This window comes from Drosophila teissieri, chromosome 3R (assembly GCF_016746235.2).
Source record: "Drosophila teissieri strain GT53w chromosome 3R, Prin_Dtei_1.1, whole genome shotgun sequence".
Classification (NCBI taxonomy): domain Eukaryota; kingdom Metazoa; phylum Arthropoda; class Insecta; order Diptera; family Drosophilidae; genus Drosophila; species Drosophila teissieri.
This window is the reverse complement of record NC_053032.1, coordinates 16,775,538-16,799,981: the sequence shown is the minus strand read 5'-3', so window position 1 is coordinate 16,799,981 and position 24,444 is coordinate 16,775,538. Positions and strand designations below refer to the sequence as shown.

Genomic DNA, 24,444 nt, shown 5'->3' with positions numbered 1-24,444 from the left:
GCTGGTGCTGCAAATGCTGCTGCCGCTGATCGCAAGTGCAAAAGAAAATATTTTTTAACGCTTTGGGCCGCGTACAGCAAGCAAACTAGAAAATGTTGCTGCTTGCAAAGCCGCGCGTTGCATTCATGCGCGTAATCAAATTGTAATCACGGCTTCAACTTCGACTGCAGCAGGGAGCAGCAGCAGCAGCCGCAGCAGCAACTGCAACAGCAGCAAAAAAAAAAATTTCTTCCCTGTTGTTGCTGTTGTTAAGTGGAAATACTTGTTGCACAAATGCAATGCATGCTGCACGTTGTTGTTGCCTGTTGCCGCTGCTGTGTATCTGCATCTGTTGTCCGCGTACAGTGGTTATTGCCTAAGTGCCACTGCTGTTGTAATGAAATTACAATATTACTACAATAACACTAACTGAAATATTAAGAGTATTCCATCTGACTTACATAAAAAAGTAAAGCAATTTAATAAACAACTCATCAACTATCTTTAACGCTTGCTCAATTGTATAAGTAGCTGGATCAGTTTGGATACAATAAAAACTGTTTTGCAATCTTGTGACATTGTTTTTATGGTATTTATCACTGTAGGTGCAGCAGCAAACGGCAATTGCATCTGCATTCTTTCCACTTTTCTTGCTGCCGCTGTTGTTGCTGCATTGCCTTGTGCAATTTATTAAAGGAAAAATGCCGTTTTGCAGCTTTCCAAGTTGCTATACATGTACAGACCAGCGCATATATATGTTTATACATATATATATATATACACCGATAGTTATATACATATATACAGCTGCGAAAAAAAAAATAGCACCACTGGCCCAGTAAAACTTTGAATAAGTCTCCTACCTACAATTTAGGGTTTAAAAGGAGCTGAAATACCTTTTTAGAAAGGTTAAACAATTCACTTTTTAGAAAATAAAAAAAAATCACAATTGTTCTATGAATTCTTAACTTATTTAAGGAACTTTATGAAAAGTGACAAAATAAGGCGAAAAAAATAATAGCACCACTTCATAAAAAATGCTTTAAACATAAAATATAAACTTAACAGTAAGAAATTCATTAATAACAAGTGATTGTATATTAAAACTACACCCATCCCACTAATTTAATATTTGGTAGTGTATCCCTTATTACCAAAAACAGGAGCGCAACGTTTTGGCATGGAATCAACTATGTCCTGGCACCGTTTTAGGGATATTTTGCTCCAGGACTCAATAATTATACCAAAAGTTATTTGTTGTTAGTTGGCTTTGAAGCTACAACTGCTTTTTGCATATCTGTCCAAGAATTTTTGATGGAAATACGGCCTGGGGACTGTGCAGGCCAATCCAAAACAGGTACAGATTTATTTTGGGACGAATCCTTGGCTTTCCTGCTGGTCTACTTGGGATCATAGTCTTTTAATTGTATTCGGCAAAGGGTAGCATCATCGTCACCAAAATATCCACAAACACATGTTGATCCCAGATGGTTTTTGACCATGGTATATTATGGTATAGCCCCGACTACTTAGTACGAGAAACAAGCCCATACCATTATACTGGATCCTCCGTGTTTAATTGCTTCTACTGTGTAATTTGGCTTATATTCGGTGTTCTTAGGTCGTCTTACATACGATTAAGATCCATTACCACCAAAAAAAACCACCTTGCTCTCATCTGACCATAAGAAGTTTCTCCATTTTTCGCAAGATCAATTTAAATGTTCCTTGACGAACTTAATGCGCTTGGGTATGTGTCTCCCATTTAAAAGAGGGACCTTCCTGGGACTACAGACTTTTAATCCATGTTCCCTGAGACATGTGTGAACTGTTTGCACTGTTGCGGATATGTTGAGATCCTTTTTCAGTTCGGTAGCAGCTTTAAATGGATCCTTCTTGCTCTCGGGCACTAGCCTTTTGAAGAGATGGGTGCCCAATTATTGTTTTTTCCCACGTTTTTCGGGATTCTTGTTGTAGGTGATTGCATTTCCTATCATTTTGTTTTAGAATTAAAGGATCAGACCAATATTTCTGTGTGATTTTCCTTCAGAAATTGGTTTTTTGACCATGCCACGCTTATCTGAAGAGCAATGCTTTCCTCGTCCCATTTTAATAATTTTTTTTAAGGTATGTTTCAAAAATAATGTTGGAAATAGTAATAGAAATGTCAAGTTTTATAACCATGTGCTTTTCACCAAAACAAACCGCCGACAAGTATTGAATATTTGAAAAAATCGATAGTGGTGCTATTTTTGTTTTCGCCTCATTTTAGACCTTGCCGCCCAAAAAAAATTATAAAAAATCAAGGTATGGACAATTCAAATTTTTTTTTTCATTTTTGGATAGGAAAAATATCTAGCATTATGCGAAAAATTAGTATTTGGTACTATCGGTACCTCAACCTTAATTTATTTGATCGACAACAAAATACGTTATGGTGGTGCTATTATTTTTTTCGCAACTGTATATCTTTGTACATACGCGTGTACATGTGCTGGCATCTTTCGCTGCAAAAGCCAAATTGAATTTTATGCAAATTTGTAGCTCGTTTTGAGTCGGATAGAAATCGCCACATCTAATGCATAATGCCTGGCAGCACACGCATGCACGCCTCTCCCCTATTTTTCAGCTCTTGTTTCGATCGCCCGATTTGCGATTTGCGTTCTTTATGCAATTGGCCGATCCAGCCGGATTGGCCATCCAGCGATCCATCGAACCAATCGCTCGATTGTCCGCTCTCGAATTAAAATGCCACAGGTGGAATTAGAACGCCCCAATCTGGTTGGGAGTAGAGTGCACAGCGAGAAATATCTCTACCTACTCAGGGTAAGGTTAAGTTAATAAGATAGAATGAGGAATGCCAATGAACTGGCGAATAAGCTCGGTAAAAGTTTAGATAAGTGTCTTTAAATGCTTTATTTTTAGATGCTCCAAATGTATTCATCCCAAGCACTCCCTATGAAATTCCTCTCTATTGAGGAAATATTATTATTTTCAGTGCACCTATTGCCTTTTTATAACGTTTTCTGTGCTACCGATCGGATGCAGATACTCAAGTACAGCCCCCGCCGCTGGCGCCACTCTGTCCGACTTATGACAGCGATCGTTAACCGCTTTCGCTAGGCCTTTTTGGCGGCGATTTGAGTTTATGTAAAACAAACGAGTTCGAGTCACTATCCCAACTGGTGGTGGTAGCCAACCGAATTTGTTGCTATTTTATACATTGATTTTTTCCCTGTGCTGTTTTTGGTTATTTCTTTTATGTAGCTCCTATGAATAGATCGAAACACTGTCACCAAACACGTTTTCTGTCTAAAAACGCACACGAAAAATATTCCACTATGTCGCCGCCTTGTTTGTGGCTAAACAATTGGTAAGAAATACACAAAAACTTGCGAAAAAATGTGAGCAACGAAAGAAGAAGACGACGTCGAAAAAATGCCAAATCGCATGGCCAAGTCAAGTCGTTGTTAACTTTTGTTTATACAAAAAACAAAAGACAGCCACCAACAGCAACGAAATTACAAAAAATACCGCTCGTCGAAATGCTGTTCGTACAAGTGGAAAATGTACTCAAGTTGAATACGCTGCGAATTCAAAGAGTCATAGGATTAATCATAGATTTTATTGGGTTAGATACAGAAATACAAGATCTCCTGTTAATAATTAATTAATTCATTTGGTCAAAAGGAACTCTGAACTTACGATTTTTAAACAGTAGAAGCAGATCTTCGCAAAATTGATTTAATGTTAGAAAACCTTAGAAAATGTGCGCCAAAGCCGGCCAAGCAATTATCGGTAAAATATTTCAAGGGTATCGATAATTCGACCTTGCATACTCATATTGGAATAGATATTTATTTTTTCTGTGATTTCTGTTGGCTGTGCTCGAAACGTGGCGAGGCCTTTAAAGGCCGCCCGAGGCCTGGCTCGCTTCGCTTTATTGTAGAAATTTATTTATGGTTTATTGGAATTTTTGCGCGCTACCGGCAGCAATTTTGAAAATTCAATAGCACTGCGTGTTGGGGGCGGGGGATCGATAGACAGCCGAGGGGGGGACCAAAAGGCGTAGATGATTTGGATACAAAATATGCGCGAATGGGCAAAATACCAATAAGGGGTGTACAGCCTTAAATAGTTTGGTTTGCTCAATAGAAATGGTGAAACTATGTTGGAAAATATTGTGTTGCGCAGGTGTAGGTGTATCCAGAAGATACAAATCTTAGAGTTATAAATGATTGAAAGATTACTTATAGATCTGATTCGCTTTCAAATAGGTTAAATAAGCCATAACTCAGCCATTAAATCGCCTAAGGTCCTTTAAGCTATACAAGTCTATAACTCCGAAATCCGAACATAACGCACATAGATCGCCGCTTTGTTGTGCCCACTGGCAGACATTCGTACGACATGTGTGCATATATGTAAATGTACAATCTACTTGATGCATAACCCTAGCAAATGCGCAGATGTTTCGTTTCGATTTCAAAGGCGGGGGAGGCGGAAGGGTGGGGGAAATGCTGAAATTCCACAACGCTTAATTCAGTGAAACATTTCCAACAATGTCCATGCAATTTGAAACAAACAAAGGGAATGTTTGTGTTAATTGAAAGCGTGAAGCGCACACTGCCTCAAACGAACTGAAACAATAAGGCGTTCACAGATAGAAATGCACTGGAAAAAACGCACAAGATGTTGGCTATAGTCACTTGAACCCAGATGTTGCAACAGAATTTTCCATAGTTGCAGAAAGGCACTACTTTGGTTTTTAGCAATTTACGATAGAAATCCATTTGCTAGCGCACCACCATTTTCTCTATCTGTGAAAATCGAAAGATTGAACTCAGCGAAAGAGAGGGCGAAGAATTTCAGAAATCAATTATTTCGAAACTGCAAAAATTCCTACGTACATTTTGCAATTGTTTATGGGCAAAGCGACAGACAGAGATGGCGAGTGGGGCGGCAGCGAGGGGCGCGAGCGAGAGGGAAGACCAAAAATGTGAGCGAACGGCAAACTAAAATGTATCTATGAGATACATGGCCTGATCGCAGCGCAGCGCACTCGCTCGCTCTCTTCTGGCTCTCTCGCACTCATTACGTATGAGTTTGTTGGTTTTGTTTTCCTTTTATTTTACAGATCATTCGCCGAGCTTTATTTAACTTTTGCTCCCTCTCTCTCTTTCTCTCTCTTGCTTTGCTTTTGTATTTTGTTGTATTTCCTTGGCTTTACAAGCCTTTTTTTGTTTGTTGCCACTCTCAGTTCAGTTCAGTTATATTCGGAGTCTTAATCATCGCATCGGAATGTTTACTCCAAGTTTTTCCCCCGTTCCATTCCGTTCCGTTTTGTTTTGCCTGCTGCCGCTGCCTTGTTTAAAATATGTAATTTATTTCGCTGCTGCTGCCTCCTCTTGCCTCTTTGTTTTATTCTCCTTTTTTCCATTTTTTTTTTTTGCTTCTTTTCGCCTCCGCCGATCGCATTCCTTTACACACACAGCTGCAGCACGCACCTTTTCTTTCCGGTTCAAGAGCGCTTCGGAATCGGAATTTATATGGGTTTTTTTTTTTGTAGCTTGTTGGTCAGAGCTTCCTGAATGAGTGAACTGCTGATCTCTCACCTGAGTTTTGTGCCTTTGTGAGCCACTTACAACTTGACCGGAATTGTATTCTAATTGAAATTGAGTCTCAATGAATCCTTCACTTTACTTATTAGCCATTAGGCAATAAGGTTAGCTAGGCACACTCCTGTATTTCATTACAATTGAAATAGTATTTTAGTCGCTATTAAATAGCAACTATATTACTATTGTAGTGGACCTAACAAGTTTGTAACTAACTTTCCAACTGAAACTATCTGTTCAACGATATCTGCGATCTTTTTGGAACACTTACCAATCTCTGGGATCCAGCCAGGTGGTCTTCTTGTTGATATGATCTATGTAGTAGGTCTTGCCGTCGAAATCCTTGGCAATATCCCAGCCATCGGGAAGTGGGAAATCGCTGTGGTGCTGTTGTTGCTGCTGATGATGCGTGTGTTGTTGTTGCTGCTGCTGTTGATGATGTTGTTGCTGGTGGGGTCGCAGGTGGTGGGGATGCAGATGATGCTGCGACTGCGATTGCGATGCGGTTTGTTGCAGATTCGGCATCTTAGCTTTGTTTCTCGCTGTGTACTTTGGGGAGTCTGAGAAAACGTCGTTGTTGCTGTATTTTTCACCCGACGCGCGCCTTTTCTTTCTTTTTCGCTATCTACGCTTGCTTCTTTTTTTCGGGGGGTTTCTCTTTGCGCTGTTTACATTAGCAAAGACATTTCAATTCCGTTTCTTTTGCTCCGGCGATAATGGAGACCGACCCGACACACACACACAGGCACACGCGGGCGCACACACACGGGCGCACAGGCACACACCGAGCCACTCGACACACGCGCGCAGGGGAGAAAGAGCGGGAGAGCGCGGGCGCGCTCTCAATTATTTATTTACTTTTTTCGTAACTGCATTCCATTCCAGCACAAACACACGCACACACACATGGGGGCGAACACACAAGCGCACGATCACTGCTCACAGTTGGTGCTGCTTCTTTCCATTTCTAGTTGTTGTTGCAAGCGTTTGGACTCCTTTCCTTATTTACTTATATTGAATTGATTGAAACTAATTAACGACGATAATCCAATCCAACCATTCAGTTGGTGGTGCACAAAAAACTATGTACTTCAGTTCAGTGAGTTCGCGCCGTCGCCGATCTGTTCGGTTCCGGAATTCCTTGGGGGAGCAGCAAAAAACACGAGTAGCGCGCTTGATGACCGTCCGATTTGGATTCGGAATTTGTTTTGGTAACGTTCGCTGCTAGTGGTGCTGCAAAAAACATCGCATCGGCTTTCGATATGCACGCGGCGATGTTATTCGATGACTGGGTTGCTATCGATATTATAGCCTGCATTGACGGGGCTGCAGTGATGCGATGTATTGTAATAGGTCGATGCTTAAATTATTAAACGATTCTCAATGAATGAATCCTTAAACGATTATTATTTGGCAAATAGAATAATTAAGCGGATGTGGAATTGTTAATGGTTACAAATAAATGATCGGTCTATGAACCGGAACCAGTTCGCTTCTCTCAGAGGTGTTATCGAAAGCAGTTCCGATAGTGCTTGCTCATGTTAACTCGCTCTGCTACCAACCAATGTTATTTCAATGTTAGCAATTTCCAGCCGTTACATTTTAAAAACAAACGGCACATATTTTCAAAAGATTTATTGGAGAAATCATTCATTCCGACATTAAATAGATCGTTAACTGTGGCATGTGCACTAAATACAAAAAGAGTTTAAGTGTGTCAGAACCAAAGATATAATTACAGATTAGATTTACGAATCATAAATTTAATAAAACCATTTTTTTGCTTGCTTTGTACGTTTGATATTGTATTTGCATTTTAGGAGTTTGTAAAAATGGAGTCAACAAGACTAACACAGCTTCAGCTCAAGACACATGCAATTTCATAGACATTGTATAATTGTATATTAAAATGAAATTAATTAGGATATAAAGAGAGAGAAACCTTTCCGCCGCTTATGCGATGCCAACTATCTGGATCTGGATTGTCTAACACGAAACCCTAACTAATCGGTAAATTACACATAAATTAATCATATCGGTCAACAACTACAACTAAATATTAGTTATTAGCGGATAAAGCGCGCCCCATAAACTATTTACACTAAGCTTTAGTCTACTAGAGTCCCGGATTCCGATTTCGCATCCACTTTCGCTCCTCGGATCTTGGGTCCTGGATCTGAACTCAGATGTGGGGATTCAAGTTCTAGGAGAGAACTGGTGCAGTGCATCCGTTATTCAGGCGGTACTCGGCATAGACCAGTCCAGTGTTGTGCCAGTGGTAGAAGGCGGCCACGATGATTAGGTGCCACCAGTTGTGCGAATGTCCAACGAAGTCCACCTTGCCGGTGAACCAGCGCTCCGGGATCTTGGCCGCGTAGAAGACGAACGCGACGAGGCAGAGCAAGTACATGACCACGATGCGGGGCACCATCAGCTGGAAAAATAAATATTTTTTTGGAATGAAAAGATTCCAGAGAACTACTTTTGAATGAGATGCCTACCCTGACTAGCTCGTTCTCCAGACCGCCCATGGCCACCGCCCAGTGCCCCAGCGGGATGATGCCGTAGGCGGACCAGAGCAGCAGCACCGCCACCTTGCCGTTCATGGACACATTCAGGCGGGGTATCTGCACGGCAATGGCCAGGGCGAACATGCCCAGCGCAATCGTGGAGTACAGGGTGCGCAGGAAGGTGTGACACCAGAAGGCATAGTACATGCCGCTAATGTAGATGGCCACCAGCGACAGCGAGATGCCCAGAAAGTCGACGGACAGAAAGAGCTCGTAGTGCTCCTCCGACTTGCAGGAGAAGATGTGGTAAATGGCCGACATCAGCATGCAGAGACAGAAGCAGACCAGCAGACAGACCACCAGCACCTGGTCGCTCAGGGAGGCGTGGAGGCGCAGGAACTGCAGGTCGAAGATGGTCAGGCCGATGAAGAGGATGCAGCCGACCAGATGGCTCCAGATGTTGATCTGAAAAAGATATGCACATCCTTATTACTCAACTTGTTCAATATGAATTGTATCTTTTATAGCAATCGAATTCATTTGAAAGGCTGCAATGGACTCGATCAAAACTGTGACTTTTAGAAAGGATCGTATCATGTAGAACCTCTGGATTAAGGAAAAGGAACTCTTACCGTCTCATTGGTCCACCAGAAAATGCTCTGCAGGCACATCTTCGTGGAAGGTAGGAAGGTGCGGTATCCGCGGCGGATGTACGGGTTGAACTTCAAGTGGCTGGGGGCCTGTATTGAATAAACATTCCAAATTAATGCGAAATTTTCCAAACCGACAAGACATGCAAATCGCATGCGTAGCATTGAAAATAATACAAAATAGACAAAAAGCGACACCATAAAATAGAAACGCAAAAAAAAACAATTGGAGGCAACAACTGGCACCACGCCGAATGTAAAACAAAAGCTTTCCACTTGCTTCGATTTCAATTGAGCGCAAATACAACTAATTAATCCAATTTGTGTTGTTAGGCATCTTGTATGGGAATTGATTAAGTGCCAAATACTGAGCACATACACTGTTACTTTCGTTGAAGTTAACTAGCTATTTTGCATGTTGTTTAGATCCAAATGGATCAATATTATCATTATCATTATTACTATACTACATTGGTGCATTGTTGGCTTAATGGCTGACTTTGAATCGGTTGGTCAAAACCAAGCTGAATTCACAAGCATAGCCCGAAAAAACCCAAGAAATTCGATGCGGGAGTTGCCTTGGGGATTTTCACACCAATGTAACTTGCGTACACCTGAAGAAAACAACAGTAGCTTCTTTCAATCGCCACAGTGACTATTTAAATATTTAATGCCCGCGCACGCAGAGCTTTTTATTTGCGCTGGTCGCGACCTTGATTCAGTTGGCATTTGGTGGGCTTGTTCGTTGGCTAATTGTATTATTTGGCAATTGCTGCCAACGCGACCGCCATGGCGGATTTCACGTAGTTCGCTGTTTTGGCCATTTACAACGATCGCTTGATAATAATGCTTTTTGGTGACCAAAATCAGAGTTAAAGCCATGTAAAATGATGCCACAGGTCACTCACTATTGGCCCTGATTCGGGCGTTTTGTCAATTGGCCAAACACAATTTGCGATCAATTGGCATTCGGTGCGCGACAATTGGCGCCAAATTGACCCCCTACCCCCAAGAGATCGCGTGGGGTTAACTCACATCGTCGAAATTGCACAGCCATTTGAATTTGGACAGCTTCTCGTCGTAGTTGGGTCCATGCCCCAGAATATTGGGCTCCTCGTTGGACGGAAACTGATGCGCTGCGTCCGCAGCATCCGCAACCAGTTGGCCATCGATCTGCGAAATAGAGAATAGAGAAATATGTGAATGCATAGTTATAATGAAGAAACCTTATCGATTAGCGGCAGCTTAAAACTAATTTGAATTGGGGACAAGAACGCCACATTCATGCTCATATTCTTCCGCCTTAGAAAACAGACGTTGGCAACTGGCGGTTTGGCTTCTTCTATGCACATATTTGTATTTTTAGCCAACAGCAAGTGCAGTCGAAAATTGATTTGTTTGCTGATTTTATTATTATCTTTTCTGCGGTTTCTGCTCTTTGATACCTTGTTGTTATTGTTTTCGTCTGGGGGTTTTCAGTTTTCCGTATTCAGTTTTCCGTTTTCGGTTTTCGGTGTGTAAACAACTAAACAACCAGCATTGCGAAAGGCATATGCAATTATGGCCACCAGCAAACTGCAGCCACAACTGCGAAAGGGGCCTGGCTTCTAATTTGTTTATCCAGTTTCTGAATCTAATGCAAAACAACAACAAAACAACAACAGCAATTATAATAACAACAACAAGTGTGGGAGGGCAAGTGCAAGTGCATAAGCAAAAGCATCTTATCCAATCCGATGACGTTTTGTTTACAATTTGCATTGTTTTTTGCATTCCGCTTTAGGGAAAAATCATGTGCACTTGGCTCAGTAGGCGAAAAGTACATATGTAAATGTATGTATAAAAATATATGCATTTTTTAATAACAATAAAACGAAGTACATTTAAGTGTCTAGCCAATTCCTGTTATTTACCTTTGCAACATATTTAAGTACTATTTAATAGTCCAAAACGAAATGCAACTGCATTTAACACTCTTTGAAATGTACCTAACGATCTGGGAGTCACGAAAAGCGTAATTAGCTACCTATTGCTAAATAATATTACCAGTAAGTGCTTTGTTGTTTGCTTTCTAAATGATCAAATATTGGTTTTAAGGCACGTGCGTAAATAATGTAAATGAAAGCAGGAAAAGTAAATACATCTTACTATATTTTGGCAATTAAACAATATATTTATAAACAAAAGAAAACGCAGAAAGGTAAAGACTTCTTACTAAAATCTAGGAAATTAAAACTATATATTTTTGAAATAAAAAAGAAAACGCTATTTAATTTGAAGACCTTCATAAAAACAAATATGCAATACCCAAATATTTATTTTGGTAACTTCAAACTACGTAATAGTGCAAAATACAAGCATTTCGAAAATATATTATTTATGTTTCCTGATTTCTGATAAAACTAAAGTACATGGAAAAAAATAATTACTCTGCAAATATAATTCACGGTATTCACGCTAAGGCTGACGTGCTACTACTTGACATTGTGGCCTGTTAAATATTTTCCAGCAAATGCACTTCACGAATATTTTGTAGGTTCCCGCAAACAAACATGGTAATTGTCGGCAAATAGAAAATCAAATGGAATGCCATCGATAAACAGGATGTGAGATTCATTAATTGGCCATTGACGTAGTTCAGCCAATTGTTTGTTCTGCTGCATTGAACACCTCGGATTTGTAGAGTTTGGAACCCAGCTTACATCTTTCTTTTTGCTGCCGCGCAATGTGCACTTCAATTCGGTTGTCGTTGTTGTGGTAACAATTGTAGTTTCCATTTTGAACAGATTTTTTAATGTCTTTACTTGTCAATACTTGATTGATATATTTCAACACACATAAGCCACCGCACAGTGGACATTCAAAAACAATGTTTTCTGAGTTTTTTCGCAACTCCTTGGAGAGATTTTCAACTGAGCGCGGAATTTGTCGGGCAAACCGTTGCGATCGCCAACTAGCTGGCAACTGAAAACCCCCCAAGTCCAATGTGGCCAATGATGTGAATCGAAAAAGCTCGCGGCAAAGCTTTCTATAACTTCGCAGCAGCCGAGAGAGACGATTGCACTATCAATCTTAGCACACTTTTCTCCACTTTTATCGAGTCGCAAGTGCTGAGCAATCTTTTCACCGGGGCGACGTTTTTCACACTTTTCAACGGGCGGTTATGCTGAAACTATGCGAATTTCGTGGCCAATGAGCTTTCGCTTCTTGTGCAAGCGGCCTGTTTTGGCCAAGACGGGTTGGTCATCGACTACACGGAGAGAAATCGCCCTGCACCTAACCCAAAGATACTGTAAGCTATTCGAAGTAGATATAGATTTGATCTTGTATTACAATAAAACATAAGTTGCAATATTGTGTAATTATAAAAATATGTAATCCTTAAATCAGTAAAACTGATTCTTAAACTTCAGTTTGATTTTTAATTGTTATTGAAAATCGCTTATTTGTTAAGTGTATGTCTGTGTCTTTCTCAATAATTTTTCTTTGTGCAGACAAGCCCCCGTATTATATAACCCATCGAGCTGATGATGATCGTCCAGCATTGAGAACTCTTTTGTAAACAGCAGTTGCACAACCTGAAAAGCTGATGTATTCCCCTCGAATTCGCAATAATTGTTTACACGATCTCAATACACACGGATATGGATGCATGATGGGTTTTTATCGCTTGTCGCTTGGCAGACATAAATAAAAGCCGAAAAACAAATCCGAAATTCGAGCCCAGAAACCAGTTTCGACTTTCGACGAAGTTCAGGAATTCCGCGTGTGGACTTTCGCAATTCCCATGGGCATACACACAGGTGTAAACATAATGCATAACAAGCCATCGGTGTGGCAAGCTCTAATCGGTTACAAACAACGCCGACTCGACTTGACCTTGGCTCCATTCGTGGACCACCACCAGATGCTCCGTCTATTGCCCTTGGGCTGTGGCCAAAATCGCGCACTCCGCCACTTTGTGTAAGGTTGTCTCGAACTCTTGGCTTTTAACTCTTGACTCGGCTTTTCCGATGACCCATCATTTTCGGAAACTGATTGCATGCGATGCGATAAGCGATGCACGTGCCGTTTCGAGCCGCCGAGTACAGGAGCGGATCTGATATGATCCGGGTTTCCGGGTTCATTCGGTGCATCACAACAACTTACTCAACATTTTAAACTTTCAACTCATGCGGACTATATGTATATACTTTTCAATACTCGCCGTATTCTAAGAATTTATGGGCAAAAAGTTTATAGAAGTAAAAATAAGTATGTACATATATAATATAAATATAAACAAATTCGAATACTTTTTACATACCAATTATTTTATTTGTATTTACTACAAATATGTGGGAGTATTCAAAGTAAAAAGAATATTGAATGCACATTTTGGCAGATGTAAAGGCAAATGTCAAGTGTTGGAAAGAAACTTTTCTCTACATCAAATTTTACATTTAGCTGGTTATAAATAAATATGTATATATGTATGTATGAACCCCCGATAAGACTGAACCGCCACCGTCCGAGCCTAATCCGTTTGGGATCTGAGCTGGGGAACGCTTGTAAACAGGAATATTCCACTCACCAGGCAGCTGTCGTCGCAATCCTTTCCAGATTTTCGCAAGTAGCAGGAGGACGAGTTCGAGTCCAGCGACAGTTCTGGTTCATCGAGGATCTCGCGGGGACGGGGACTCATGGCGATGGCGACTGGGGAGCCTGATGGGATTCACAGAAATACAACGCGTTTAGAGATCAAGTGTCCGGGTAAACATGTAAACACTTAAGCATATAAACATATAAACTGCGATCGCCAGTTGGAGACCGGCTGTTATCAACCACCCTCCCCCACTCCCCTTCTATTTCGCAGAAGAGTGCGAAAAACCCTAACAAAAGACAAGTTGAATGGTGCCAAGTGGGGAGCGCAGTCGTGTTGCCATGTTGGAGCCAAAGCCCACAAGCACAGCGAGCTTCTCTCTCCGTAGCCTCTCTTTTCGCACTTGGACTTTCTTCGCAGCTTAGTGGACATGGATTGGAGCCCGCAGAAGACTCTTCCACGAAGGTCTTGAAAGTGATCCACTTTTGATTAAGTTCTTTTCTATTCACACTTTATGATTAGGCTAAAGTAAGGGCATTAACTTCATAGATAGGATTTTAGGAAAAATATTATTCAAATCGGATTACTTTGCAGTGAAAATGCATCGATCACATGGAATACATATATGTATGTACGTATATGTATATAATGAATACGAATTATTTAGCTTGCTTTGTTTCAAATTTATTTCTCTTGCGACACACGAATTTCTCTCACAAAACCGTTTGCATAACCAAAATTTCTAAAACTTTTCCAGGTCACTCGCTTGAAAGGCAGCTTTCGAAGGCAGCAGCACGTGTTTGGGCCAATGCAGTTGTTAATTGACATTCCCAAGGGTCCCAGACTCAGATAACCTTCAATTGGTCTTGATTTACTTGCCTTAACTGGGCCACACACACGAAACGGATTGCAATTTCACTTGGAGCTGAAAAATAACGAATTCAAATTCTGGCGAACAGCTCCACCTCTCGCAACGCGGCAAAATATCAACTGAATATTTTCAGACCTCCAATGTGTTGTTTGCCGTGGAAGAAAGAGACTCGAATCGCAGTGAAGAGAGCAAAGAGAGCAGGAGAAAGACTGAAAGCTCGCTCTGAATTTGAAGCTTTGGCGACGCGAGCACGATTCTTCTCATACATTGTATATACTATATAGTATTTGAATTGATTAAATGCTAATTTAGCATGCTGTGGTCGTTGCCGCCATCGGCGATCTTACACTGAACTTAAGCGGGGCTTCCTGAATATCAATTCGCTTTGAAAAGTGGCATCTATAAATCTGCAGATCAGCCATCTCTTCCTTGCAATCATTCGAGTTGATTATTAAACATGCTGCGTAACTATTTAATTATTGTCAACCAAGTCGTTGGAAAATTTTCAGCACTCACCAACTATTTTATTCGCCAGCACCCTTGGCATATTTTTATTTTTTCCATAGTCTACTTGAATAATTTCTTACCTTAATGCCAAAACACTTTGAATATTTATACTTTGTTCTGAGCTGTCTTGTTCTTTCTATCAAATGCCCTTCGCATTGACCGAGTTGTTAAGTTTTCTTGCCTTAAGCATCTATCAGTAATCCTTCTGAGACCAAAAACCATTTAAAAGTGTAATTGTTGACCTGAGAGAGCTGTCACTTGGCTCTTTATTGCCATAAGAACAAAAGTTTGTGGCAACCCATTTCAAAGTCCACATGATGTTTAATTAAAAAGCTGTTGCGCATTGAGAATATAAGACAAAATTAGCCCGGCTGCCTGGCCTAATAAAAATTATCAGCAAACTACAAGCAGATCTTTACAACATGCTAATTACATAAAAAGCAAACAACCGAGGACTTAAAGTTAAGAAGTAAGAAAAGGCAGTGGAACAGAATAAAGTTTGTGAGCTCAGAAAACAAAATATAGGTGAAACAAAATGCAGCAGCATCCGTTTACTAATTTATAAGTTTTTCGCAAATCTCAAATGTAGGCAAATCGAGGTAAAATCAGTTACAAAACAAATGGTAAGCCAAAATGAATATGTTAACAATCTTTCTTGAGGCATTACAAAAATTAACATATATTTAAGACAGCAGAATTTCTAATTAAATATTCTTTTTTACAAAATGAAGCAATTGTTAAACAATTTAGGCAGCACATGCAATAGACCCTATATTTGCCAAACCTTAAGTGATTACAAACAATTTAATTGATCAAAAGCGAAATGTGGCTTAAAGCAGGCAGTACCTTTCTACACGCTTGATGTTAAATTGAATTTTTGCAATTTTTATTTTTCCGGTTCTTTAAATATAATATAATAATAATAATAATTTTTCCAGCTGATTTTTATTTGTAGTTTTTTTTTTCTTTGTATTTAAACTTATTATGTTGATGCTGTTGTTGGTAGCTGTCTAGCTTTTAATGTTTAATGCTTACATAATTTTTCAGTAATTATTATTAAATTATTTCCGTTTATGCTGTTCTGTTTCTGTTCGGTCAAACACACTCTTATTCCCAGTTCGCCACCAATCCGCCAGTTGCTGCTCCAGCTGCCTCTGCTGCTGCGGCTGATGTTGCTGCTGATGTTGATGCTGCTGCTGTGGCTGCGGCTCCAAGGACTCCGGTCCGCTGACGTTTGCCGCCGCTGGTGCTCTTGGTACCGCCGCCAAATTTGCTGCTCCTAATGCTAATGCCGCTGCGAAGGCGGTAGCAGCGGCTGCAACGGCGAAGATGACTGCGGCAACTGATGATCTTGTTGCTGCTGCTGCCGATGTTGCTGCTGATGTTGCTGTGGCGAGTGTTGGTGTTGTTGTGGTTGATGCTGCTGTGGCCGCAGTTCCTGCTGATATTGTGGCTATTGTTGTGGACAACCGCACGGCGGCCATTGCCAGTAACAATGACGCGGCTGCAGCTCCTCCTCTTCTGATTCTGACTATTGTAAACTGTTGATGTTATCTTTGTTGCTTTTGCTGTTGCTTTTACTGTTGTTGTTGCATCTGCTTTTACTGCTGCTGTTGTTGATGTTGAATTTGCTGATTCTGTTGGACTGCTGCAATCTGGAACGCATCACATAGCATACTTTCTAGTCCACTCTCGTGCCAGCTCATTGTATTTTTCCCGATCGGTTTTATATATTCTGGCAATCTCTGGAACAAGGGGATCGTCTGGATTGGGATCACAGAGTAGAGAGCAAATTGATAATAAGACTGCAAAAGAAGAGGACACATATTAGCATTGCCGTTTCAAAGTCAAAGTTTTAGATGGACTCACCTTTTGAAATAGTTAATGCTGGCGACCACTGAGATCTTAATATATCGAGACAAATCGATCCATTGCTGTTAATGTTTGGATGGTATATGCGCGTTGTAAAAGCCACTTTGGGTGGTTTAAAGGGATAGTCTGTTGGAAAATGTATAGTTAAGAAGAATACACCTCCTTGATAAGGGCTGTCCGGCTGTAAGAGAATTCAAATAAAGGCTATTAGTAAAGGCTGACTAGTTAACTGCACCTATATCCTTTTATTTGGTTTATTTAGAGGTTAAATCTTAGATTGCGTTTTCTTGAAATATGTATCTTTAATAATGGTTTAAAATAATAACATTTAGTTCTAAAGTAAATAATGCCAGCTTCAGACGCCGGCCACAATTTTTATAAAAAGTTTAATGAATCTATAGATCTATAAGCGATTGCGGATTATACATGTACATGATTACAAATGCGCTTTTCTGTTACGTCTAATCATTTTAAAACATCTTTCTTATCAAACGACATATTTGCCTTTTTTAATACAAATTAAGTATTATTTTATTACTGCATTTAATTAAAATTAATAAATTATTAATCTGCCAAACAGTAAACAGCAATTCCTAATCAAAACGAAAATAAACCAATACAAAGTATTTAGGGATACAAATTAAGCTCGGCTCGATCTCTCCGTGATTTCAAAATCCTCTTACCGGGCCCATTATTGTAGCTTGCCAGTGAAATACTGTAATAAAAAAGGTGATAAATTAATTAAACACTGGTAAAAACGTAGTTTAGATAATCTGAAAGAACCCTGCAGAGCAAACAAAAAATGCACTGCAGTAAACACTCTTTGTTTGCTTTGATTTGCATTGAATCCTGAAGGGGAATTATTGTGAGTACGGGGAGCAGATCTTGAATATTTGCATTTGATAATAGGATGCTGTATCTTAACATCTTAATATCTTAATAGCCTTGAATTTGCCCTTCGCTCGAAATTGAAACGTATATTCCTCGCTAAAGTATGGCTTAAGTAATGAGTTCAGACATAGAAACTGCTTTAGTGAATGACTGCGTTAATAAAATGAAGTTTCAAATAACCTCCCCTAAATGTAATCTCCTGGAAGTGCGATTCATTTTTCCCCTGGTTCGCCCTGCCTAGGCCCCACTGTATGTGCAGCAAACCAATGCAGCAAACTCGCTCTCGTCTAAATAAGTGCACCACTCTCTCAGTGCCGCCCACCACCCCACCACTTCCTTTCTCATGGCCACGCTCTTTAGCGATTCCCCCACAAAAGAACAAACACAAACAATGCCAGCCAAAGAGCCTTGGCACCGACAATTGGCAGCAGCGTCAGCAACAGAAACAGCACCGAATGCTCTCCCCCTTGAAACAAAAACCAAATTATTATGGGGAGTATATCTATGCCGAGATACCCTGTAACCAGCCAGGCTCTAAAATCCCAGAGTTTATGCAGCTGTGAAAGGGAATCAATTCCTATTTACAACTCAAATATTTCTATAAGTGCCTATATTCTAATTGGCGGAAACCAGGATACTGGATTTTCTAAACTGAATTCATGGCTAAGCAAACCTTGATTATTATTGGCATACATTGCCACGAAGTCGATATATCCTTTTACCCTGCAGAACATCGCATATATATACCCTTGTACTCCGTGAGAGAGCAGAGCACGAAACGTGTGGCAGTTGGCTCAGAATCATGGCCAAAACAGCGCTACTGGCCATGCCGTCAATGTCGTTCTGGGGAACGAATCGAATGCGACTGGGAAACCCTCTCTGTTTTGCCTGAGAACTGTGAACGGAGAACTGTGAACTGGGCCCTCGGTAACCAGCTGCTGCTGCTGCCTTGACCATAATTACACGAAATGTTCATTTGCCCATCTGCAGTATGGAGTTTGGAGTTTGGGCCAGGAAAATGCGTCGGTACTCGGTGGTATTGTGTTTGCCATAACTCAGACGAAAGTAATCGCATAGCTGCAGCCATGTTGATTAATACCACTTGGGAAACAATCAATCATTTCCGAGCATCGCTAGGCAATAAAAAAACACAGGTGGAGTCATCATATGCAACAAGATAATATGAATAAAAGCAATGCATATTTCGAAAATAAAGAGTATATTGTAAGAGTTGATTAATTGGCATGCTGATTTGCCAAGTTTTCTAATCCGACCATGATAGCTTAGCTCAAAAGCATTCAATCAACGCTGAGTTTTAAATACCTGATTAAATCATAAGGCTTCTTTTGTCGTGCTACAATTTCAGTGGATTAATTCCACAAACACACACACATAGACACACAAGTGGATAGATAGCAGCCCCACACTAAGCAGAAAATGCAGGGGGAAGTTTTCATGCACTCGAGTGAAAATTCGCCACCCAACCAACACCCAAAAAACCAAAATAAGCCCCGCCCTCAGCTGCAGTTCCTTTCTTTTACCCCAGTTGCTGGGAAATTTAAGGCAGGGTTTGCAAAAGCAAAATGATAATACAGGCAGAGTGATAAGAACTGCGGAAATAATTAAGTTTGTTCCTCAATATATGTACGTAGAAATAATCACGCTTATATACAGACATACTTTTAATTGTATATAATATAGACGTTTAAGTGCTGTTAATAGAAATCGAGTGAAATCGCCTCGCTGTCCGCCATTATCAGCAAACGATGACAATTATCATTATTATTTACTCTGTTTCACGGGAACTTGAATGAGTTCGATTTTCCTACGAGCAGAGAAACTGCGAATTGCTAACGAAAGTGCTGGGAAATATATATATTTCAATATTACGCCAATTGTAAATAATGTTTTCATTTGCATAAAAGTGAACTATGCGAATTTTCAGAGTTTCCCTAATTTAAATATATAAAAAAAATGCAAAGCATTCAGAAGAAAATCTGTATAAAGTTTTTCAGTAACAAATATTAATTATATATTACTTTATTAAATTTTGCAGATTGAAGTTAGCTAGTTTAGTTGACCTTTCTTTCTAAAGTCTCGTTTTTCACAAAGTATGCCTGTGTTTTTGACCGAAATCGTCGGCAGCACGGCTATATAATTTGCGATTTCACTTTTTAGTGACGTCATTGGAGAGTGACCCCCATACGGCCCCCACCTCTCACCCCTTCCTCTTTGGGGGAGGGGGGCTCTTTTCAGTAACGGTTGTCTGTATGCAGTACAGCTCTACGTGCCATAACGTAACCGAATCCGATCCAAAAGCAGCGTGAATTTGTTGGCTAATTGCATGTTGGCTTCGTGAGTTTTCGAATCGAGTTTAAGACAGCGAAAAAAAAGAACCAAGTCATGGCGATCAGCTGTTTGGAGGCCGTCGCTATCGTGAAATAAAGAACCAAATCCAAACTTGGCGCGAAAGAATCCCAAATTAGCAAAGTCCAAACCAACAGTAACCGCAAATAGTAGCCACCAAACAATCCGTGTACAAATTTTGTGCGTTATATGCCTAGTCACGATCGAAATCTATGACGTGGTGATGGTCAATCGACAATATTTGCATTTTTCATTAGCAATTCCGAGACGGAAATTCTCTAAATAGTGTTTCCTAGTATATATGTACATTTAGTGTAAAGTATGCCTAAAAAATGCTATATCCACGATCTATATAGTTCCTATTTCTTCTTCTACATACAAGATATGCCCCCACTGAATCAGACTTGGCAACTCGGAATACTTCGCATACTTTTTATGTCTCAGCTCCCACACAATGTGGTGAAATCAAAGCTTGGGCTCGAGCTCCCCAACATAATACCACTGACTCACTGCAAATCATCGAAATGTTGAATAACATCAACCATACTTACAATCATCTCCAACTGGACCGGCTGAACATTGTGCAGGTGGATCTCTGCCCAGATCTTGCAGTTCCTGTGGAACAAAGACATTTTCAGATTAGTTGTTAAATATAAGCTTAAATACAAGTTTTTAAGATCCGGTGATCTTTGGCTTTATAGAACGCAAATACATTACTTCAGAAAGTACAGAACATTTGTCTTAACAAACATGGCATGTTCTTTAATCTTTACCTATGAAATACAACCAGTTTTTTAATAGTACACCTAAATTCTAATCAGACCTCATATAAGAATTTCCTTGCTGATCCCAACCCTATTTTCTAATAGCATTAGTAACGAAACCCACCAAATTGTAATACAGGAAAACCCCAAAAGAGTTTTCGAAATGGAAAATTGTCAAAAGTTCATTTCATGGCTATCCGCTTATGTTTTCCGGTAGTCGGTTCTTTTGTTTTGGTCTATAACGCAGCTTTATGTGCCGCGGTTTTCCGGGTGTGCGTACATGGTGTGTGGTTGACATGCAAATGATGTAAATTTTAAATGCAGAATTTAAAAACAGAATTGTGGGGATACAAAATAAACATTTTTATGCCAGAGTTTCGTTCGAAGCGAGTGCGAGCGAGAGACGTGAAAAATCAAGTTCGTTGGCCCGGACCACAAATGGCGCTGTCTCCTTCTGCCCCACCCCCCGCCCACTCGCTCCGTCCCTGTTGCACTCGCACGCACACAGCTGAGCGACTCCCCTCCCTCTCTCTCTCTCTGCCTCTTTGACTCTTCATCACTTATCACAGCTGCCCCACACGCACACAGACACACACACTGCTACCAAAAGGGGAGAGAGGATGAGGTGTAAGGTAAACCGGCAAAAAAAAAAAAAACCGAAGAATATACATATAAAAAGAATAATGAAGATGAGCTGCGAAAGAAGAACGCGACTCAGTGGAGAAGTGTGGGGAGGAGCAGCAGGAGGAGGGAGAATGAAGGAGAGCGAGAAGACTGAGCTTCTGTGTGTGTGCGTGTGTTTGTAACGGCACCCCAAAATCAGAGTGGAACACAACAAAAATAGCCGTCGCGAAAAACACCGTGTTTCTTTGCCCCATCTCACTCACTCATTTCGGGAATTGTACCTGTTGAGCAAAAATAAATTACAAGAAATTGTAACATTTCTTTTTTCGGTTGGAGTCGGAGCCGCTTATGACTCATATCAAACGAAACAAATACAAGTAAAAAACAAACACACACACTTGTGCACAGCAAGAAATTTCGATATTAAGATCAATATTGGACCAGATGTACCGGCAATACATACAAAAGCTGCAGCTATTTAAAGTCTTTCATTTGTTATAAGGATTATTACCATCATAATGTGATAATATATGAAATGATTCAGTAAGGGTGAATGCAATATTCATTTCGCTCAGTGTACGTTCAAGTGAGCTCCGATCTGCGTTTAAGCCGACTGTTCTCTCTCGCTCTTTAACTCTCTTTTTTGGCAAATGGGGCCATCTAGAGAAAAAAGAGGAATGTTTTAAGAGTTTACTACAAAGTATACTTTTATTTCCGGTTTGCCGCTTGCCATTTCGTTTTCATTTAGGCAGGCATTAAAATGTTATAATGGAAAGAAAACTACAAAAAATGAGGAAAACTCAATGGCCATGACGCCGACGCAGGCAGCGCTGCTTTTGTCGAGACAGTCAGCAGACCCCTCGCCCCACACGCTCGCACACATACACACACTAACGATATTCTCACGCTCACACACACGCATAGATAATGAACAAATTCCGCATTCACTGCTCATTTTGTATGTAAATTATGCTTAATTATAATTTATAACTAATTATTTGGGGGGCCCCTTTGGGCTGACGGTGTTTTGCAACACTAAGCCCCGCTAGCACTAACACACTTGCGCTCTCTTTGGCTCTGCCCCATTGCGCGAGCGAGACCGAGAGAGGCCTCAGCTGTCGCGGGCAAAGGGAGTGCGCCAAGGCCAGAGCGAGATGGCATGCAATGGCCATAGCCAAGTGATGGCGAGACTTTGTATTTGCGAGCGCGTTGGTGTGTGTGCGTGTGGGGTATGACTATGATAACCGGCTGCAAACGTAAAAAAAGATCCCAATTTGCCAAGTAACATTTCCACAACTTCAAGATATTACTAATGCTTTTGAGGAAGGCTGGGATGACTTGGGAAAAATAGTGGGTTGTCAGGGCCTTGAACATGTTTTTTCCCAATCAAATTTTGGGGGGTAAAAAGGCATTTACTGGACAAGGACAAACAACGCGCAGGCACTTTAAAAATAATTATCGAAGCACGCACGCTAGAACCGCTCTACCTTAATACATATACAAAAATATATATACTTGGGGCAGCACCATTTCTGAATTATCAGCGCAAAAAGTAGGGTTAGGTTAATTTTATACGCTTCTTGCTTTTGCTCTGTTTTATTTTTTGCTGGATCTTTCTGCGGCGCTGGCAGTGTGTGCGTTTGTGTGTGTGTGTCTGTGGCGAGGGTGAGTGTGTGTGCGAGTGCCGTGTACAGCGTGTATTGGGTAACAGCGCCCGTAGAGCTGCGAAAACTCCGCCGTATAGTTGCATTAATGTAAATGCATCCAGGTGCCCGGCACACACGCACACTCACGCACACAAACAATGCACATTTGCATTGCACTTTCACGCACACGCATCGCACACACACACACTCAGCACACACTCTCGCAGAAGTAACGGAAACGATGACTGCACCACACGTTGCCTTGCCCACCACACGCACACATCCTTAGCCCTTTTTCACCACCCTCAAAACTTCTAATCTGCTCCTAATTACTAACTTATTAATTAAAAGGTAATGGTAACGCCACAGCTCAATTTCTCCCTTCCCTCTTGCACGCTTCTTTCCACACGCTTCTTCTTTCTCTTTGTCGGGTACTACCTACGTTTCACATTTCTTGCATAAAATTTTTCTCCCGTTGAAAATTGATGTCTGTTCACATTTTTGCCTACTTTCAAATTGGTGTATCGCCAAGTGTTCTGTTCTTTTTTTTTAGTCCGATTTGCATAGTTTTTCGAGTTTTTCCTTTTTTCACATACCTTATTGATTCTTTTTAACGCCATTTTCTGATTGAAATTTGATTTTCTGGGTTGTGTGTGTGTGTTTGGTTGGTTGTTTGCTGGTGTTGATGTCTCGCGTATTTCTTTTGTTCTTCGCACAGAATTGGGTTTTTATTCAATATATAATCCTCCTGCTTAGAATTGAACGAAAAACGAAACACAAAGCTGCGTTGCGCCTCTAGAACTTTGATGCTTAAATATGGCTCTCTCGGTTGTGTGTCCCTTGTCTCGAAATAAAGCAGCACCAGCGCACTGCGAGTAAAAACGGCGACCCGACGAAGACTACGGCGATGATTATTTTTTCACAATCAATGCGGGGCCTTTCGACCGTTTGTGCGAGAGAGACGACCGTACAAGTGCTGACACCGCTACGAAGCACTATTGTGTTGCCGAAGCGTGCGACCGAGTGAGACGAATGGTGTTCGTGTCGGGTGGTAGTGTTGCGAAACGGCAGTCCAGCAGAGCAGTCCAGCTATATGACCTTTTCGCTCGGGGTGGCCAGATCGATTGGGTGGCAACGCCTTTGTCGGTGAGGGGTGAATTAGTTAATTACAATTTGATTGTCAATGCAAAACTCATGTCGTACTCACTTTAGTTCGATTTTGCCCGAAGAGGTAGCTTTACCGGCAGCGAGGTGGTGTTTTGTTTTTTCAAAGTACCTTTTTATCGGCGGTGCGTGCGCCCAAAAGCTTGCAATTTTTTTTTGGAAATTTATTAACACACAACGTGTTGCAGGCTGCCGGAATATTTTTACTGAGCAATTTTGATCTGTAGGTGATCCGGGATATTGAAATATTTCCGACTAGCTACTGGGTTGCATAATTGACAGGGCGTTATTTTGAAATTTAAATTTACGCCAGAGCGCTGGTCTGGCAAGGCCGACCTGCCAATACGGGGTACTTATCGATATTACCCGTTGCGCAATCGATATTTGACTGTATACCAT

General features: G+C 40.8%; 3 protein-coding genes across 4 annotated transcripts in view; all 3 read right to left on the bottom strand.

The window, feature by feature from the left end:
* Window positions 1–6,792, bottom strand: part of LOC122620907 (protein kibra) — a 28,555-nt gene extending 21,763 nt beyond the window's left edge. The window contains exon 1 of the mRNA XM_043798587.1: window positions 5,869–6,792. Within this exon, the coding sequence (XP_043654522.1) occupies window positions 5,869–6,122 (254 nt within the window). The 5' untranslated portion in view covers window positions 6,123–6,792. The remainder of the gene's footprint in view (window positions 1–5,868) is intronic.
* A 581-nt stretch (window positions 6,793–7,373) lies between these two features.
* Window positions 7,374–14,371, bottom strand: LOC122622286 (progestin and adipoQ receptor family member 3). Of its 2 annotated transcripts, XM_043800628.1 has the most exons (6): window positions 14,219–14,371; window positions 13,331–13,461; window positions 9,793–9,930; window positions 8,740–8,847; window positions 8,099–8,572; window positions 7,376–8,031 (listed from the first exon to the last, which is right to left on the bottom strand). In XM_043800628.1, exons 2-6 carry the CDS (start codon window positions 13,439–13,441, stop codon window positions 7,801–7,803), a joined length of 1,062 nt encoding a protein of 353 aa, XP_043656563.1. In that variant the 5' UTR covers window positions 13,442–13,461; window positions 14,219–14,371; the 3' UTR covers window positions 7,376–7,800. The 2 variants fall into 2 exon arrangements, with proteins under 2 accessions (XP_043656564.1, XP_043656563.1); XM_043800629.1 differs by lacking the exons at window positions 13,331–13,461; window positions 14,219–14,371 and adding an exon at window positions 11,460–11,686 and having other exon boundaries at window positions 7,374–8,031.
* A 1,272-nt stretch (window positions 14,372–15,643) lies between these two features.
* On the bottom strand, window positions 15,644–24,284 carry LOC122622289 (ubiquitin-conjugating enzyme E2-17 kDa). The gene is made up of 6 exons (XM_043800633.1): window positions 24,089–24,284; window positions 23,478–24,019; window positions 20,399–20,462; window positions 17,273–17,304; window positions 16,587–16,770; window positions 15,644–16,522 (listed from the first exon to the last, which is right to left on the bottom strand). Exons 2-6 carry the CDS (start codon window positions 23,499–23,501, stop codon window positions 16,383–16,385), a joined length of 444 nt encoding a protein of 147 aa, XP_043656568.1. The 5' UTR covers window positions 23,502–24,019; window positions 24,089–24,284; the 3' UTR covers window positions 15,644–16,382.
* Between the last annotated feature and the right edge of the window lie 160 nt (window positions 24,285–24,444).

What these genes read in the sequence shown, in the direction of transcription:
- LOC122622289 (XM_043800633.1), bottom strand. Translation starts at nt 23,501, where the DNA reads ATGGCGTTAAAAAGAATCAATAAG. An exon ending in AAGCTACAATAATGGGCCCG is followed by an intron (nt 16,771 to 17,272) that starts GTAAGAGGATTT and finishes ATTCTCTTACAG; the next exon opens with CCGGACAGCCCTTATCAAGG. An exon ending in AGCATTAACTATTTCAAAAG is followed by an intron (nt 16,523 to 16,586) that starts GTGAGTCCATCT and finishes CTTCTTTTGCAG; the next exon opens with TCTTATTATCAATTTGCTCT.
- LOC122622286 (XM_043800628.1), bottom strand. Translation starts at nt 13,441, where the DNA reads ATGAGTCCCCGTCCCCGCGAGATCCTCGATGAACCAGAACTGTCGCTG. An exon ending in ATTGCGACGACAGCTGCCTG is followed by an intron (nt 9,931 to 13,330) that starts GTGAGTGGAATA and finishes TCTATTTCGCAG; the next exon opens with ATCGATGGCCAACTGGTTGC. An exon ending in TCTGGTGGACCAATGAGACG is followed by an intron (nt 8,573 to 8,739) that starts GTAAGAGTTCCT and finishes TATCTTTTTCAG; the next exon opens with ATCAACATCTGGAGCCATCT.